The sequence below is a fragment of the Zosterops lateralis genome (genome assembly GCF_965231275.1).
Source record: "Zosterops lateralis genome assembly, chromosome: 7".
NCBI classification, from domain to species: Eukaryota; Metazoa; Chordata; class Aves; order Passeriformes; family Zosteropidae; genus Zosterops; species Zosterops lateralis.
The window spans coordinates 22,292,631-22,309,889 of NC_139767.1; the positions used below are offsets into that span (position 1 = coordinate 22,292,631).

Sequence of the window (17,259 nt, forward strand, 5' to 3'; positions counted from 1 at the left end):
GAGAATAAATTTTCTGTGCACATTTTGACTTTCTTTAAATTTTTAAAGGATATAGTAGGACCTCAAAGTGCTACCTCTAGTTTTAATTAGCTTCATATCTAAATTTTCTGAAGCAGCATACTTGCTGAAGGGATGTCTTCATATTTTTTCAAATTATAGCAATCAGTTTTAATTCTGTGCTTATGAAATCCTGAAGAACTCTTTAAAAAAAAAATCAGGCATTAGAACTACTTTTAATTTTTCAGACCCTTATTTGAGATTTTTTTTGTTGACAGACATTTTTTGAAGTTTTTTTGTTAATGCTACTGGTGCTTTAAAATATCACATAATTGTCGCCATATAGAAGTTTATTAAGAAATTGGCATTGCTCATGTTTTCTGCACAGAAGTGCTGATATGTATCCCACTCTCCCCTGACATTAATAGGACATGAAGAAACGATACAGATCAAGGTTCGCCAGAGTGAAGATTATCCAATTGATCTCTACTACCTCATGGATCTTTCAGCTTCCATGGATGATGATCTGAACACAATCAAAGAACTGGGTTCAACTCTTTCCAAAGAGATGTCAAAACTGACAAGCAACTTTAGACTGGGGTTTGGATCTTTTGTTGAAAAACCAGTTTCACCATTCATCAAAACTACAGCTGCAGAAATAAACAATCCTTGCAGGTAGGCAGGGAAAGTCCCAACATCTGCTTGCATGCCAACACTGTCATAATCTTCAGGCTAAAATTAATTTCAGCAGCTTCACTGGAAACTCTCTCCTCTTCCACCTGTAAATTAGTTGGATTGTGAAACAAGATTTGTTTCTTTTAGTTTCACCTTCTGATCATTGTTCTGTTGAGTCTGACATTAGGACAGAGGAATCTGGGAGTGAGTCTGCTTTTTAGCCTTTGCTGCTAGTTACAAATATGCTTAATTTGTTAACAAAAAGGTATGCAGCATGTAGTTTTGTATTTTTTTTTCTTTAATTTCTTTCATTTTCGAGAATATATATATATATAAAGGAATTTTATGAACTATACTAAGGAATTGCAAACTCAAACCTAACACAGAATACCAGTTTCATTTAGCCATCAATGTTGTTCTCCTGCTTTCTTTCCTCCCTTAAGGTCTAGCATTCTCCCCAGCCCCCGGCTGCCCTAGCCCTTGGCTAACCAGTGTAGGAGAGGAGCTGGACTCTGCAACCTGGAGCAGGATTGCAGAACCTTGGTGGTTGTTTCTGAATGCCATTAAGGAGCTACAGATCCCAATATGCTTCCAAATATGAGATGGAGGCACAGCAGGGGGCATGGCAAGGGCTGCTCATCAGTAACTGGCTGAATTACTCTGCTCCAGGAGGCATTTCCCAGCCTTTATGCAGATCTTTTCCTTTGCCCAAGTCACTGAATGCTCTTTAATTATCTTAAGTTTTTCACTAAATCTTCTTAGGCACAGACAAGAGATGGGAGATCAAAACTAATCCAGGCAGGCCTCTGAAGGAGCCATTCCAGTAATTTTTCACTCTCCATTATCCATAAGCTGTCTCACTTTTCATGCAGAAGTGTACCATACGAGTGCTTACCAACCTTTGGATATAAAAATGTTTTGCCACTAACAAATGATGCTGAAAAATTCAATGAAATTGTGAAAGGACAGCGAATTTCTGCTAATATAGACACACCAGAGGGAGGATTTGATGCAATTATGCAGGCAGCTGTTTGCAAGGTAATTGAAACTTCTAGGTATAGTATTATTCCATATATTATCTCTTCTAGTATTATATGTTGGTATTTCAAAGTGACAGATTATTTTTCAAAAATTTTTAGCACAAACCAAGAGCCTCATTAAATCTGTGTGAAAATACTTTTGGCTGTACAAGTAAAACATGCATATTGCAATATTTTAGTCTAAGTTTCCTTTTAATTGCCAGGGACAAATAAGCTCAAATATGGGTATAATTACTGGGTCTGTTTTTCTGTTTAATTATTTTTTTATTAACTGTGTTTAGAGTAGTAAGCAGATTGACATGAACATGGCCAATCCATGTTATTAAACACAGGGATGGGGAAACAAAATGTCAGCCAAAGACAATGGAATGAACATCATCTCTTAGGAGATGTTGTCTTTGATACTTCCTTGAGAATTATACTATTCTTTTATTTTGAGATGCTGTTCTCCAAATATTTGCTGTTTTTCTATGTTGTGATGCAATATAGCTTGCTAAACCGATGTGTTTTAAATGACAGGAAAAAATTGGATGGAGGAATGATTCTCTACATTTGCTGGTGTTTGTGAGTGATGCTGATTCCCATTTTGGGATGGACAGTAAATTGGCAGGAATTGTTATTCCTAATGATGGGAACTGTCATTTGGATCACAATAATGAATATTCCATGTCAACGGTTCTGGTAATTACCTACAAATTTTGTACACTCTCACATTCTGGAAATTTAAAGACTAGCACAACTTATAAAGTTAGTGAATTACACTTTTAGCACTGAAATGTGTAAAAGCTGGGGAATACAGATGTTTCATGTAATCCATTTTATTTGTAACTGCATGTTTCAGTAAAGAGAGAACAGTGTGTTTGTATGGAATTAGAATAGATTATAACTAAGAAAAAAGAAGGAACTAATACGATTTCTACAACAGGAAAGCCCATGGAATTAAACTAAATAGTATTTCCTTTTGCAGGGAAGGGAAGATTTACATTAATTATGTTCCCTGAAAGGGTGTGAATTCAGGACCAGTTTAGGAATTTGCTGGACACTGTTCCTGTACAAGAACTTACCAGCTTAAGATTCAGTGTTCAAAAACACCGAATATATACATGATGGTGTTCATTGCAGGACAAATACTCTTGTATTTGGCAAATACTCAATTGCTCTGGTGCAGTGTTGTTCTTCGAATTAAATATGTGTGTATATAACACAGATGCTACTGAGCCAAAGCCCGTACTATGGAATTTGGCTCTGTACTTTTCACAGAGTGGCTTCCTTAAAAACAACGTGAGGAAATTATATGTGCTTTTATTTTGTATATGTGTATTCCTAATTAAAGTTTATACTGCAAAAAGTGTTCATTATGATCACTTGGATGTGTCTTTCATGGGAAACAGGAACTGAAAGCAGGTGAGAAAGAGACTGATGTGCCTCTCTTTTGTTTGTTTGCAGGAATATCCCACAATTGGACAATTAATTGAAAAGCTCGTGCAAAACAATGTTCTATTAATTTTTGCTGTAACAAATGAGCAAGTTCACATATATGAGGTGAGCAAACTGAAATGTTCCATTTGGCAATGTTCATTTTAAAATTCACCTTTTTTCACAGCTGATACAGAAATTCTAGTACTAAGACTGTAATTCTAGTACTAGACCGAATCCTACATAATATTTATGTGATAAAAATAACTATGAAATTGCATATCAGAGGAAAGCTCTTCTGCTTAAGTGCTTTTTCATGTATTGATTTTGGTGTTCTAAGGTAACTTTTAAATCAGATTTCAAGCTGAATCACACTAATCCTTTAAGTCAAGGATTGACAAACTGTGCATTGCTAAACTATTAAGCTGTAATCATTGAGATTAGCCTTTTGTATTTTATAAGACTAGAGGAGAACTGAACCTTTTCTTAGTTTTATAAAACAAGAATATACCTAAAACATGCAGTTATCTTTATGCTCAGCTCTGAAATTGGTTTCTTGGGGTTTGTTTTTAATTTTTCTTTATTTCTGTGACTCTTTCAATTCTTATTTCATTTTGTGTCCAGTCCTGCTTCTGGGGAAAAAAATCTTCATACACTAAAAGAGATTCTAGATAAGAATTCATAATGGGTAATAAGGGATTTTGCAGCCTGAGCTTGGCTGCCTAGCTACATCCTGCTGTGTGAAAGGGGACAAGCAGAGAGAAATTGCTCATCCAAATTTATTCAGATTGATTGAGAGGAAGCCAATAAGGATGATCCTGCTGATACAATAAGACCAGCTTTCTGAAGGAGAAGCCTTTGCAAAACATTCTGTATTAACACCAGAAATACAGTAATGAGGAGAGGTGCTCCTCTGCTGTGATTACCACATGGAAAATAGGAAAGAAAGAGTAGGGAGAAAGAAGAGCAGCTGTGTCCCTGAGATAGTCACCAATAGGACAATTTTCCACTGTGTAACCCAGGGAAGACTCTCCGGTACTTCTGCAACTGATTCCAGGGGTGGAATTGTTTTGAGTAAGACTGATGCTCCAGCTGTTTGAAAAAAGTGACAAGAGTCACAAATTGCATAAACTGATTCTCAGATTACAGCCTTGGCAAGGGAAGGAACACTGTGTCTTGAACCACTGAAGGTCTTGATTTTTTGAAGACTGTATTGAATACCCACCTGGATCATGAAAATTTAGATTGGTAACAGTAGAAGTGAATCACTTACAAATGCAGTGGCTTCAAAATTTCTTTGTAAATTTTACCTTGGAAATTGCTTGTGGTCACCATAGAAATTGGCCATCAGCACTCCTACCAAGATGTTTCTATTTCAGTATCCCTGTGTTTTATGTCAATATCAAAGCTACCAAGACGGCCCCATTGGTAACAGGGAACACTAAACAGGGGCTTACAGCTAACACAAAATACAAATCATGGTTAACCCAGCTAGGGAATGGTTTGCTCTTGTTACTTTGTTAGAAAAAAAATAAAGTACAACTACCTTCTATCTTATGGGGTGTATAGTAATCCCACTGAATATAATCTATCTGCTGATTTCATCTTTTAATACTGCTTTCTTTCACTAATATGGAGAGCTGTGTTTGTTATGGTCTGCTTTTTGTCCTGTAGGTGATGTGGAAAATCAGTCAAAACAAGTATGAAAATCATAGGCAAGTGTCACAGTGCAGCTTATCCAGACAACAATTACCTTTAGAGGGTCTATGCAGGATGTGCAAACAGAGAATTAAATATTGCCATGTTTTCATCTCTGTGATGCAAATTTGTAATATAAATATATAAACAGTATCTATGCTTAAGAGTGTAAAAAAAACCACCAAAGCTAGACAATGAGAATTATTCTTGTGGTAAGGCCTGCTCAGGTAACCTGGAAGTGGGGCAGAGAACTCTAAAAGTTTTGGTGTTTCACTTCTCTTGAAAAGCTTCAGTGGTGGAGATTCTATAGTCTCCCTCAAAAAACTCTTCCATCTATCCTTTGAGGTGGAAAGACTCTCCCCAAATATCTCATCTCAGATCTACTTAAATTCAGCTTCTAATTACATCAGATACCAATACTGACTATTGCTATTTATAATTGAGTTCTTACGGACAAATTTACCTTAAAATTACTATGAGGACATAGAAAGCACCTCTTTAAATAGACTTGATAGATTCCATTAGTCTTAAGTGCAGTGTTGAGACTGTCAAATATACATTTTGTATTTCTAGCTCTGTATAATCCCCAACAATTTAGCCCAAAATAATTCAGCCATGTAATAGTCTTGATCCTCTTCAACTGAATTTTCAGCTTACCCACTTACATGTCTATTATTATCTAAAAAAATCTTAGGGGTGGCACAAGCACAGAACACCTATGCTTGTAACAGAGCTGGTGTTGCTTATGAACCTTCCATGCACCGAAAAAGTCTCCTGTACAGTAACCTCAAGGTCATTTGGATCTCATCCAAGAGAAGAGAGAAAATTCTTTATACTGCATCCTGATAATTTGAAATTATTTTTAAAAGGATTAAAAAAAACCCCCAACCAACAATGGTATTTTATAATATATTCATGCAGGTCTAACTTTTAGCATCATTTGTCTCAGCTGAGCCTTGCAAAGCAGCAGAAAGAAAACACTGGTCTTTAAGCTTAAGTAGTTGTTACTATTGCTGATATTGTTTGTTTTCAAGTAGAATTCTTTAAAAATGTATTCAAACTTAGATAAGGGAAAGACTTCATCTTTAGTCCTGACTAAGCAGCATTTCTTTTGAAACAAAAATTACTCTTTTTTTATGAATTACTTCTTTTTAGAAATAGGGTCTCAGGCTGCATTGCACTGCTGAAAATTGAATTAAAAATACTCTAGCCTCTACACTCATACAGAATTTCAAATTATTTTTGTATATTTGGTGTGGCACACTATTTGTGATGAAAATTCTTCTATCATTTACACTGCTAAAATATATACATAACCCCACTGAGCTCAAATATATAATTGTCAAATTTCTTTTACACAAATCAGAGTATCCCTATAAAATGGCAGTTCACTTTTTAATTAATATTTCCCAAACGACTAAATTCCATTATATCCTTTGGATGTTTTGTAATAGTAGCACCCCAAAAGCATCCATCTGCCTCACCTTGGCAATGGCTGAACAGAAATACTTGCTAAGAGATGAGGTTTAACCAATGCACTGGAGATACACACTCGGCCTGGACTTGAAACTCCATCCTTGTATCACCATGCAAAAAATTTTCCTTCATAGAGGAAAGATCAACCAAAGTGTTCAGAGCAGCATATCCCTGCTGTTTGTTTTGCATACCACAGATTAAAGGCGACTGTATTTTAAATTCCAAACTAAATTTGTCATCTTTTCTCTCAGAAGGTCCACATGTATGAAACAAGAGTTTCAATATTCCAAGAATCCTTGAGAGGGCACTAATCACAGGAGGAGGCAGGAATGCAAAGTCACCAGCTGTAACATAAAATGCAGTTAATCCTACTGATTTACAATAGCACTAGAAATCTAATGAATGATAACTATTCCATACATAATACATAAAGTAATCACAGAGCTTTTGGAGATATGAAGGATAAGAAGGATATAAGAGCATCAAATTACCCATGTTTATTAATAGTTCTCTGGATATTTTTCTTTTATTTAAAATAACAGCATTGATATGATAATATGTAAAGGAAAACTAGTGCTACAATGCTTTTTTAAAATAATGAACACATTGTTTTCCAAAGGCATGAGTTAAAGCAAGGAAGTTCACATAGTTAACAATGAGGCAAGACAAATTTTAATTCACTGTATTTAAAATCTAGCTGATAGATATCATGTTAGTGCCACAGTGCAATTTAATGCAAAAAGAAACTAAAACTTATCACTGAAATAAATTCCTAAACTGGCACTGTATTATGCACAGAAATTCAACATACAATCCATCAGAGCCACAGAGCACTGAGATACATGTGCAAAGATAAAAAAGTGACTGCAGTTGCTGAATGAAGGGTCCAAGACTCTTGAGCAGTGGAACAACAGTAGAGCAGCTGAATCTGTTTCTGGATGTTTTTATTAAAGAGAAATACAACTGTTGATAAAACATATCTTCCCTCTACATTTGACAAATTAGAGCTTAAAGAATACTATAGTATCAAACTTCCAATCACATAGAAGTGATTTAACAATATATGTTCAATGAATTTTAAATGAAACCAGCTCTTCTCCATCTGACTTTTTCATTAAGACATGTGCAATGGAGATTGCAAGAATCCTTCAAAATGTCACTGTCATTTATTTCAGTTGGTTTCAAAGTACTTGGTTTTGTTGTCAGCTCCTTCTTTTTTATGGTTGGTTTTTTTGTTTGCTTGTTTTGTTTGTTTTGGTTTGGTTTGGGGGGGTTGTTTGGTTGGTTTGGGGGTGTTTTTTTTCTTTTTTTCCTTTCTTTGGGTTTGGGGTTTTTTTAGATGGTAGCTCCTTGTCACCTAGACTTTGTTGTGCTTTAAATTATTTTTTTATATTTCCAGAATTATGCAAAGCTTATTCCTGGAGCTACTGTTGGGCGACTACAGAAGGATTCTGGAAATATTCTCCAGTTGATCATTGCTGCATATCAGGTAAGATGGTTACAATGCAGTTTCTTCCTTCATGTTTACATGTTTGTCATTGGTTTGCAGTTTGGTAAAAAGAAGTGTCTTTGATTCCTTTTATGAACTGATTACATCATTTTTGGTGTTCGGTGCTGACCTTAACAGGAAAAGCGTTCACTCTGAGGATTAAGTAAGCATAGAAACAAAATTCTATAACCTGTCAATCCTTAGGTCTGCTGGAATGCTGAATTTAAATCAGTGTGTTATCTGCATTGCCTTCTTCACATTCCTTTATTTTACACCTACTCTTAAGCCTTCTTTAATATTCCGGTCTCTCAGTTCCTCATCTCAACAGGAACTCAACTCTCTCTCTGTTGGCCGCTGCCACCAGAGCAGACAAACAATTGCTTTGCAGGAATATCTGGAGAGAAAAACACTGTTCTACACTCAGTGCTCTTTTCTGCTTTAGCATTTTGATGCTGCCTCTGTGAGGCTGTTCTGAGGTTTTTAAAAAGAGGAACATAGAAGCCAACATGGGTTTGTTTAGATAACACCAGGACTTGAATGGGTTTGTTTAATACAAAGATATACTGTAATGATGTCAGGAACATAAACACAGCACTGCTCTTCAGAGCTTGCTTTGTAAAATGCATCCTGGGTGTCCAGTTCTTTTCTGTCAGAGGAATGTTTTTAGGCAATTGTACAGATTTTTGCACATATATGTTAATTTACAAATATGCTGATATTCCACAGATTTCTCTGTTCCGTCTCAGCCCAATTTTTTATTAAAAACCTGCTCTACCAGTTGTCTACAATGACAAATAACTCTTTGCAAATAGCTTCTCTTTCTTTCCTTACTTTTTTTTCTGCTCTTCCTTTTATCAACTGAATAAGATAGTCATCACTGTGCCAAAATTACTTTAGTCTTAGTCATGGGAAGGAAAACAAATTCTTCTAAGTCTTGTAAAAGCAATGAAGGCAATGCAATTGTTGAATTATGACTTTTTTAAGTGAAATGCAAAATACCAGGAGATTCTCCATATTATAAAAAATTATGTAAGGAGAGAACTTCACTTTATCTTGTGACTGTAGAAATTGTAATAAATAAAGATGAGAAAATTTTCTTACGAGCAAAGTTATTGCTAAACTTTGAGTGGCAACAGAATTTCACTTCTGGATTCCAACCTGCTGCTAGTCACATCTGGTTTCTATCAGCATTTCTTCAAGCTGGCAGTCAGATGTATAGACACAGGTTCCAACATTTAACAGCTAAAATACCATTTTGTTGTCAGTAAGTAATGGAAAAAACACACAAGAATTGTCCCAGTCCTGTGTCCTGGTGCTTTTGCTGTAACACAGGTGGGGAATGATGCCTCACTGGAATATTGAAAATGTGAAAAGTGAATCCTTGCCTTTTCTCCTTAGCATCTGCTTATGTTCCTATGGTCTATGATTTTTTTCCTACTCTCCTTTTTGAAGCTGCTGATATTTTTAGCCTCTGTTGCCTTCTATGACAAGAAGGGGTTCAGTTGCACTGTGTCAAAGCACAATTTTCTTATTCCTATTTTAACCTAATTCTTACACTCTAAATTTTCACTGAGTCCACCTTAGTTCCCGAGTTGTAGGGTTTGGTGAATAACAGCTCTGCATTCACCTTATCTTTGTGTCTTCATAATTTCATTATATTGTGTCACTGAGACACCTTCCACACACCCAATCTTCTCTCCAGATTAGAGTCCAAGTCTTTTAAGTCTCTCCTTGGCTGCTTCATCCCCTTGGTAACTTTATCTGACCATCTCTTTACCCTCTCTGACTCTCATGAGTGCCTCTTGAGATGTGGAGCCCACAAGAGCTTGCAGTACACAGTACAGGGCGCACTAAGGTTTATACAAAGGCATAATTCTGTCCTCTGCCTTGTCCTCAGCCTCCTGGTTCTGTTGGCTTTTTAGGTGGTTTTTAGTTGCTGCATGCTTTGAGCAGAGTCGGTGCCAGAGTTGGCAGTGGTGGCCACGATGCAGCTCCTGAGCTGTTTCAGCTGATCCTGTTTTCATCTGTTCCATGGTTTGGAGGGAGCTCGGAGCTCTGTGCTTGCTGCACTGCAGGAGTGGCAGGGAGGTGACTGCAGGAAGGCTGCTCTGCCTTTGGGCCATAACTTGTCACAACCTCATCCAGGCACAGCATGTCTGGACCATGCACCAGAGCTGCACGCACGTTCTTAAAATCCCATAGTTCTTTCAAGACGTAACAAGTGTGCAAGTGGCAACATGTCACGCTTAAAATTTCCCTAAGTCCACTTTATTACACTTAACCTTAAAGGTTAACAATATTATTGTTTTGTGATTGAAAATCTTCCAAGCAGGAAGCACTAAAACACTTTATTTGACAGAAGTAAAGTTTTTTTCTACTGTGAAGAAGGAAATGACAGGAGACCTACAGTTGAAAATTACATGCAAAACAGAACTAATCCTACTTCTGTTAGAAACTTTTCATTATATTCTCAGAAGTGTAATTCAATGTCCCATGTCTCTGCTTCTTCAGTCACAAGAAAAGAAAGAAATAATTTTTTGCCCCCTAGGAGTAGAGTTAGGCTAAATCTTTTAACACTTTTAAAGTGGTTTTGAGTGTTTACTTGCTGTGCAAACACAAGGTTTGCTAATGCCATTCACTATGTGTTGCCATATAAAAGCTTCAGAGAGGAAGTAAGCAAGTTAAGAAAATCTGAGCTGTCAAAATATTTGTTGCAAGGAGTTCTCATGTTCTTTCCAAGTATGGTTCATTTTCTAGTATAAGCATATTTCTGCCTGCTTTGTTTAGCATTGAATTCTGGACAACTTTGTGTTGCAGAGCTGTAGGCTAAAATGCTTTGTGACAGATAGCAGGCCATTTGATTACAGTCATTCCAAGAATTTAAAATTTCAGGAAAAATTACCCTTTTTCTCCAGTTTTTAATCCCTGCACTTACACAAAAATGAGAATAAAGAAATAATGTATTAGAAAGGACAGGTAACACAAGAGCACAAGTATTTAGCACTTCTTTGTTGTTCCATTCAGAAAAAATTTTGAACCACAAATGTTTCTCTGTGAATGGCTTAAAGCTGCTGCTTGCTATTAACTGTCTGATATTTATCCTCAAACTACGGCCAGACAGCTTAGTAGTTTTAAAATATCATTAGAAATGCTCACAGATATTAAGATCTAAAATCCTCAAATTTATCACAGTTTATGTTCATTTTCATGTGCTGTAAGATGCACAATTTGATCTCTAACATAGCAAGGCACATTCAAACAACCCAAAACAGAACCTAGAATTCAAAGTATTACAATTTGGCATTCAGCAGCATTTAATTTTCTCTCACAGTTGCACTGTATTTGCACCTTGTAATTTTGCAGCTCGTGGAAGAGGGATACTGGTGATATGTCCTGTAACATAATCACATGCCCACAATCACAGCTTTACCTAGAGATTTGCTGTTTTGTGTCCTTTTGGGAGAGCCCAGCTATGGCAAACTAATTATTATCGATGACTCTGCGTTGTTTCAATAGCGACAAAACCACCTACCTCCAAATGAAATGGAAACGGAAATTTGGACATATCCAAAGCTACCAAAGCCACCAACGTTACAAATCTGACGCCCAGGGCACAATTTTACCACCCTAAGACAAATTTCCTAAGAATCCAGAACATGTTCGTAGGACAAGGAGTTGTCTATGCAGGTTTATACCTATTCTATTTTTATTTTGATTTACTCCACCAGACCTTTAGTCCGGTGAGTCATCCTACTACCTTGAGTAGAATGACTCACTGAAGTAAGGTCAGCAAGTTCCCTGTGCACTGATTGAAGGGCAGGGGGTATTTTGCAAACAATTAAACTTCCATGAGCACAAACTCAAGTCAGTGAGTTGTCTTCTCAGTGGTTGCTGAGGTACTTTTGAAAAATTTCCATTTACTGGATCCACAGACCAATGAAGTCATAGGGAATTTCCCCATGGCCTGTGATAGGCTTTGGATTAAAGCTGTGTAAGCAAAGTTGCTATTAAATATTTTAAAGACTTAAAATATAGATGCCTCGTATGAGCAATTTCAGAAAGACTGTTTGTGACTTACAAAATGAAAGTTTGATTAAACAAATTGATTGAAATAATGGGGATGTTGTTGAATACAGGTTAAAATAGCACAAGCAGCTCATGAAGCAGGAATTTCCATTGTGAGAAGAAAGGAAGGGAGGGAGCAGTATTGACACAGTTTGGCTAATCAGGAAAAGCCCAGACTTAGCAATGCAATCAGGGAAACAAATCCACTCCTCAGAAAGTCCAGACCTAAAAGAAAACCTGCATCAGTCAGCAGCATTATGAAAGGTGATTTAATAAAACCTTGAATTTGTTCTCCTGGAAGGGCAGGAAATAAGCCCTGTGATAGCAGATATTAAAGTGATACCACCATTGCTTTCCACTGAAAGCTGCATCTGTTGGCATTTGCTTCACTTTGCTCATTCCCCGTTTTTCTTGCCATAGAGGGTTCTGCAAACAAAGTGCCAAAGCACAGGTGTGCTCCTGTGTGAGTCAGGATGGATTTCAGTCCATGTTACACAGACGTGGAGCAGCGGCAGCATGTGGGTGGCAATGTTATCACTCTGTTTACCTCATGTTTTTTCCCTTGAAGGAGCTGAGGTCTGAGGTTGAATTGGAGATTCTGGGAGAGACAGAAGGGCTCAATCTCTCCTTCACAGCCATCTGTAACAATGGGACTTTTTTTCCACATCAGAGGAAATGCTCTCATGTCAAAGTGGGAGATACGGTAAGTGAAGAATCTTTTCTCCAAAGACATGAAGTTCATGTAATTTAGGACACCAAGGCAGAGTTTGCTCTTTATTAAACAATCTTCCTCCAAACAAGTCGAAAAGCAGGCAGTGTCTATGACCCTCACTCTGTTCTCTGCATGCACTCCCTGAGCACCCTGCAGAGCTCCCTGAGCACCTTCCAGAGTTCCCTGAGCACCTTACAGAGTTCCCTGAGCACCTTACAGAGCTCCCTGACACCCTGCAGAGTTCCCTGAGCACCCTGCAGAGTTCTCTGAGCTCCCAGCAGAGTTCCCTGAGCACCCTACAGAGTTCCCTGAGCACCTTGCAGAGTTCCCTGAGCACCCTGCAGAGTTCCCTGTGCACCCTACAGAGTTCCCTGAGCACCCTGCAGAGTTCCCTGTGCACCCTGCAGAGCTCCCTGTGCTCCCTGCAGAGCCCCCTGTGCTCCCTGCAGAGCCCCCTGTGCTCCCTGCAGAGCTCCCTGTGCTCCCAGTGGCCCCCATTCTCTCTTCCAGGTCTCTTTCAACGTGACCGTAAGTCTCTCTTCTTGTGAAAAAACCAGAAGGCTTATCAAGATAAAACCTGTGGGGCTCAGTGACGTGCTGGAGATGGAAATTCATCCCCTCTGCAGCTGCAACTGTCAGGCCAAGGCCGAGAAGAGGAGCCCCAAGTGCGGCCAAGGGCGAGGCTCCCTGGAGTGCGGGGTGTGCGTGTGCAGCCCCGGCTTCGTGGGGCCGCGCTGCGAGTGCCACGAGAGCTCCCTGGGCAGCAGCTCCTGCAGGGGCCCGGCCGAGCACAGCTCCTGCAGCGGGAGAGGCGACTGCTACTGCGGCCAGTGCCTGTGCCACCCGTCCCCCTACGGAAAGGTCTACGGGCCCCGCTGCGAGTGCAATGACTTCTCCTGCCCCAGGCACAGAGGCCTCCAGTGCGCAGGTACGGGCCCTCAGGGCTGGTTAGGCCGCCGCCCCAGAGCTCTGTGGGCTCGCCCTCAGCCGGGGGCTTTGTGGTTTCATCGTTTATTCAATAAAGAGTTACTAGTTATCAATGGTCTTTAGCCTTAAAATAGTTTCTGCTACGCCATTATAAATCGGAAATATTTACAAATTAGCTCCTTGCACTGTCAGGAGACAAGATCTGCATGGAGGGCTCACTAAAGAGAATGGAGCTGCGCTGACTCACAGCCAGTCTAGGCAAAAATATGATCCTCTGACTTAAAACTGCAGGTTCTGGGAGAGAAAAAAAAATGTTTGGAAGAAGAGTTGGAGAGAGCAAAATGTTTTCTGTTAAAGAGAATAATTTTAAAGATCGTCCTTCAGATTATTTTTGAATTCTCAGTGACTGATTTGAAGTGTAATAAATGTTTTTCCAGGCAATGGTGACTGTGACTGTGGGGAATGCAAGTGCCACAGCGGATGGACTGGTGAATACTGTAATTGCACAACTGACACCAGCACCTGCATTGCTGAGGATGGGACACTGTGCAGTGGGAGAGGCGAATGCATCTGTGGGACATGTGCTTGCACTCATCCAGGGGCTTCGGGCCAAACGTGTGAAAAATGCCCTCTCTGCGGTGACCCCTGCAGTTCCAGACGGTAATGTGCTGGCTTTAAACCTCTGATGTTTGTGTCATCCAGGTATCTATTTCCTATACTGCCGCAGCAGTGTGTTTACTGCCGTGTCTGTAAATTGGATTTACAGACCAGAACCCAAGCGCTTCTTTGTACTTTGAGGTGGGGTAGTCACAACTCATGTATCAACCATTCACGAGCATTACTCTTGTACAAAAGGACTTTATGTGAAACAAATAAGTCAACTTCAAGCAGCACAGGTAAGACTGCACACTTCCACTGCTGTCCCTGGCTGTACAACTAATCAGAATGGTGGCCTTATCTGGCACTTATATGGCCTCACAGAAAAATTTTGCATTTGTATTACGATTTTCATACATATTAATGAGTAAGGCCATGTTGTCCACTCAAGCTTCACACATTCACAAATTCGTAGTCCAAATTCAGTTACGCTTGGCTAAATTAAAGAAGTGTAAGTATAATAAACTAGACAATAGTCTGGGAATGAATAGGTGGGTAGCTGTATGTGATGTGTAAGTGGGTGACAAATTGATTGTAAATGGTGAAATGTCTTCTGTCCACTGAGCATACTCAATTTATGCAGCTTTCCTGCTGATGGAAGCTGTCTTCTATGGTGCATGACAGGAAGGACAACCAAAAATCCTCAGGTTGTGGAGATGACCACTCTAAGTACATCATTGCCCATGCTTGTATTACATGAGCTCTTGTAGGGCTACAGTCCAAATGGAGCAGTCTTCAGCAGAAATTTAAGCTAGAAGTTGGGTTAGGCTTCACAGAACACACATTATTAATGACCCTGGCTTTGCTTTCTGAGTGCTGAGCAGTTTAGGTTGCATGGCTCATGACGATGTCCTGTCTCCTTATTCAGAGTTGAGACCCATTACTCTCCAACACTGTGTTTTCAAGCCTGTCATTGCAGTCTGCAGTGTATCTGAGTGAAAAGCTATTCTATGATGTGATTAATTCATTGATCTTTTTCTGCTAGTGCTAAATTTGCCTTAAAAAAACTGAGCCTCTCGGTATGTTCAAAGAGAATTTCTACATGCAACTGCTCTTAACAAAACAGACAATGCTGCTGCTTTTCTCTGCCCAGTTTGGCAAAGAATAAGAAATATAAAGTTACATGATAGGCATTACATTAACCCGTTTAAACATGTATATTGTATGCAGTGTTTCTTTCTGTTTCAGTGTCTTCCCTTGCTGAAACGGAGGGCACAAAAAGCCAAAAGAGAGAGAACACTGGGAATGCCTAGGTAGGGTAACTGAAAGAGCTGAAAGACCAGGTCAGAGGGGATAGAGATCAATGGCAAGGCAGCTGAGAAAGAGAGTGTAGCATGAGAAACATGGTGAATATGACAAAACCACCACCAACACTGAATTTATCTCCATGAGATAGCAGCTATCCCATTACCCACTCAATTTTACTATTCACCATTTCCAGAGCAGGGGATAAGGTCACCTCCATCCTCTGAAGATAAACTCTGCAGCCTCAGCTTATTCCCATGGATATATGTAACTCAATGTAACAGGAGTTAGAGAGGAGGGTTTTTTTGATGTCTTGTTGCAGTTCTCACCTTCCTTTTTCCTTTTTCCTTTTTCCTTTTTCCTTTTTCCTTTTTCCTTTTTCCTTTTTCCTTTTTCCTTTTTCCTTTCCTCTCCTCTCCTTTATTTTTTTTTATGAAGTGAGTCCTTCAGGCTGCTGTTCAGAGCCTCAGCCACTCAATTTCGTTGAAGCTATTTGTGAAAAATCAGCAAACACATTTTCCATCAGAAATGTTCATATATGAATTCTGTTTGTTGCTTTATTTTCGATTAATCACCCCTGGATTTATTAAAATTCTCCTTGAATTTATAGAGACATTTCTAAAGGAATTAGTCTAGACTCTGTTTTTAAATAGTATTTCAATCTTTCCACCACTAACTAAAAAAATAATTTTCCTGTAAGTTTCATTAGTATAATTAGGATATAAGTAATTCCTGAGACAAGTAATCTTATTCAAGAGACAACTGCTGAGACACCTGAAAAGTGTTTTAATGCATTATTCAATAGACTTGCAACAAAGGCAGACTCATAGTAGGTGCCTCAGCTTGGTCTCTTTGAAGTCAATTTCAGATATTGTTCATCTGATAGGAATTCCTTCAGCTGGTATTTAGTGTGGGAATATTTAGTGTTCAGAATTTTTTTTTTTTTTAATTTTTGAAGATGAATGTTACATGTGAGTAACCAGATATCTTTGATAGATCTACATGAATAATGTTGCCTGGGGTTCTGTCTGGTAGCTAACAAACTGGGAGGGAATAGAGGACAAGACAGAGCTTATCCACAGTATCTTTATTCAGATCAGGGTTTTTTTGTTTGGTTTTGTCAGGATTTTTTGGTGGCAGTACCTATCATATTCCTGAGAATTGCTGTATCCATAGCAGAAGACCTTTTATTTAGCTGCTTTTTAAAATGCAGATGCACAAGTACTGGCTTTTGTGTTGTTGCTTTGTGGCAGGCAGAGATTGATGAGCTGCTGAATTATTTTCCACAGGAGCTGTGTGGAATGTCACTTGGCTTCCGATGACAAGTCACTGAGAGATTGCAGTGAAAAATGCAAATTGGTTGATGCAACTGTCAGCATGGCAAAGGGTTGGTATACTCAGTCTTCCTTTCTTGTGTGTGTATGATAGCAGGAGGTTCGACTTTCAGTAATTTTATATTTGAAAGTAGCTTTGTTTTTCTGCTGTGGAGTAATATTATGGTTCATAAGGGAATTACTGTCTGTCTGTGGTTCTTCTGAGGCAAGTAGGAAATGCAGAACAGGGCTGGTGTAACTTCCAGGTAATTAACTCATTGGATCATGCCTATTTTCTAAGCAGATTATGCAGGAAAGTATAGAATTTAATAGATACCAGTCCCTGCAAATCAGTGATAGGTGAAAATTCCTGAGTTCAAGTTATGCCTGTGCCATGAGTTCCAGTGGAGCTTCTTCAGCTTTACAATACAAAACTTGACTCCAATCCTTTGACAGATTCTTGATTACAGCTGGTGACTAAACACAGCCCTTTAACCTTTAATGCCAAAGACATTTCTTGTATTCTAAAAGGCTAAGAGCATCTTTCAT

The 17,259-nt window shown here is 38.8% G+C and overlaps 1 protein-coding gene across 2 annotated transcripts in view; it reads left to right on the forward strand.

Annotated features, from left to right (window-relative positions):
- Nucleotides 1-17,259, forward strand: part of ITGB6 (integrin subunit beta 6) — a 34,382-nt gene that overhangs the window by 5,336 nt on the left and 11,787 nt on the right. For both annotated transcript variants that reach the window (XM_083865775.1, XM_083865776.1), the window contains exons 5-13: nt 426-672; nt 1,545-1,710; nt 2,232-2,393; nt 3,159-3,254; nt 7,702-7,791; nt 12,425-12,559; nt 13,079-13,496; nt 13,933-14,155; nt 16,687-16,784. In XM_083865775.1, the coding sequence (XP_083721901.1) occupies nt 426-672; nt 1,545-1,710; nt 2,232-2,393; nt 3,159-3,254; nt 7,702-7,791; nt 12,425-12,559; nt 13,079-13,496; nt 13,933-14,155; nt 16,687-16,784 (1,635 nt within the window). The remainder of the gene's footprint in view (nt 1-425; nt 673-1,544; nt 1,711-2,231; nt 2,394-3,158; nt 3,255-7,701; nt 7,792-12,424; nt 12,560-13,078; nt 13,497-13,932; nt 14,156-16,686; nt 16,785-17,259) is intronic.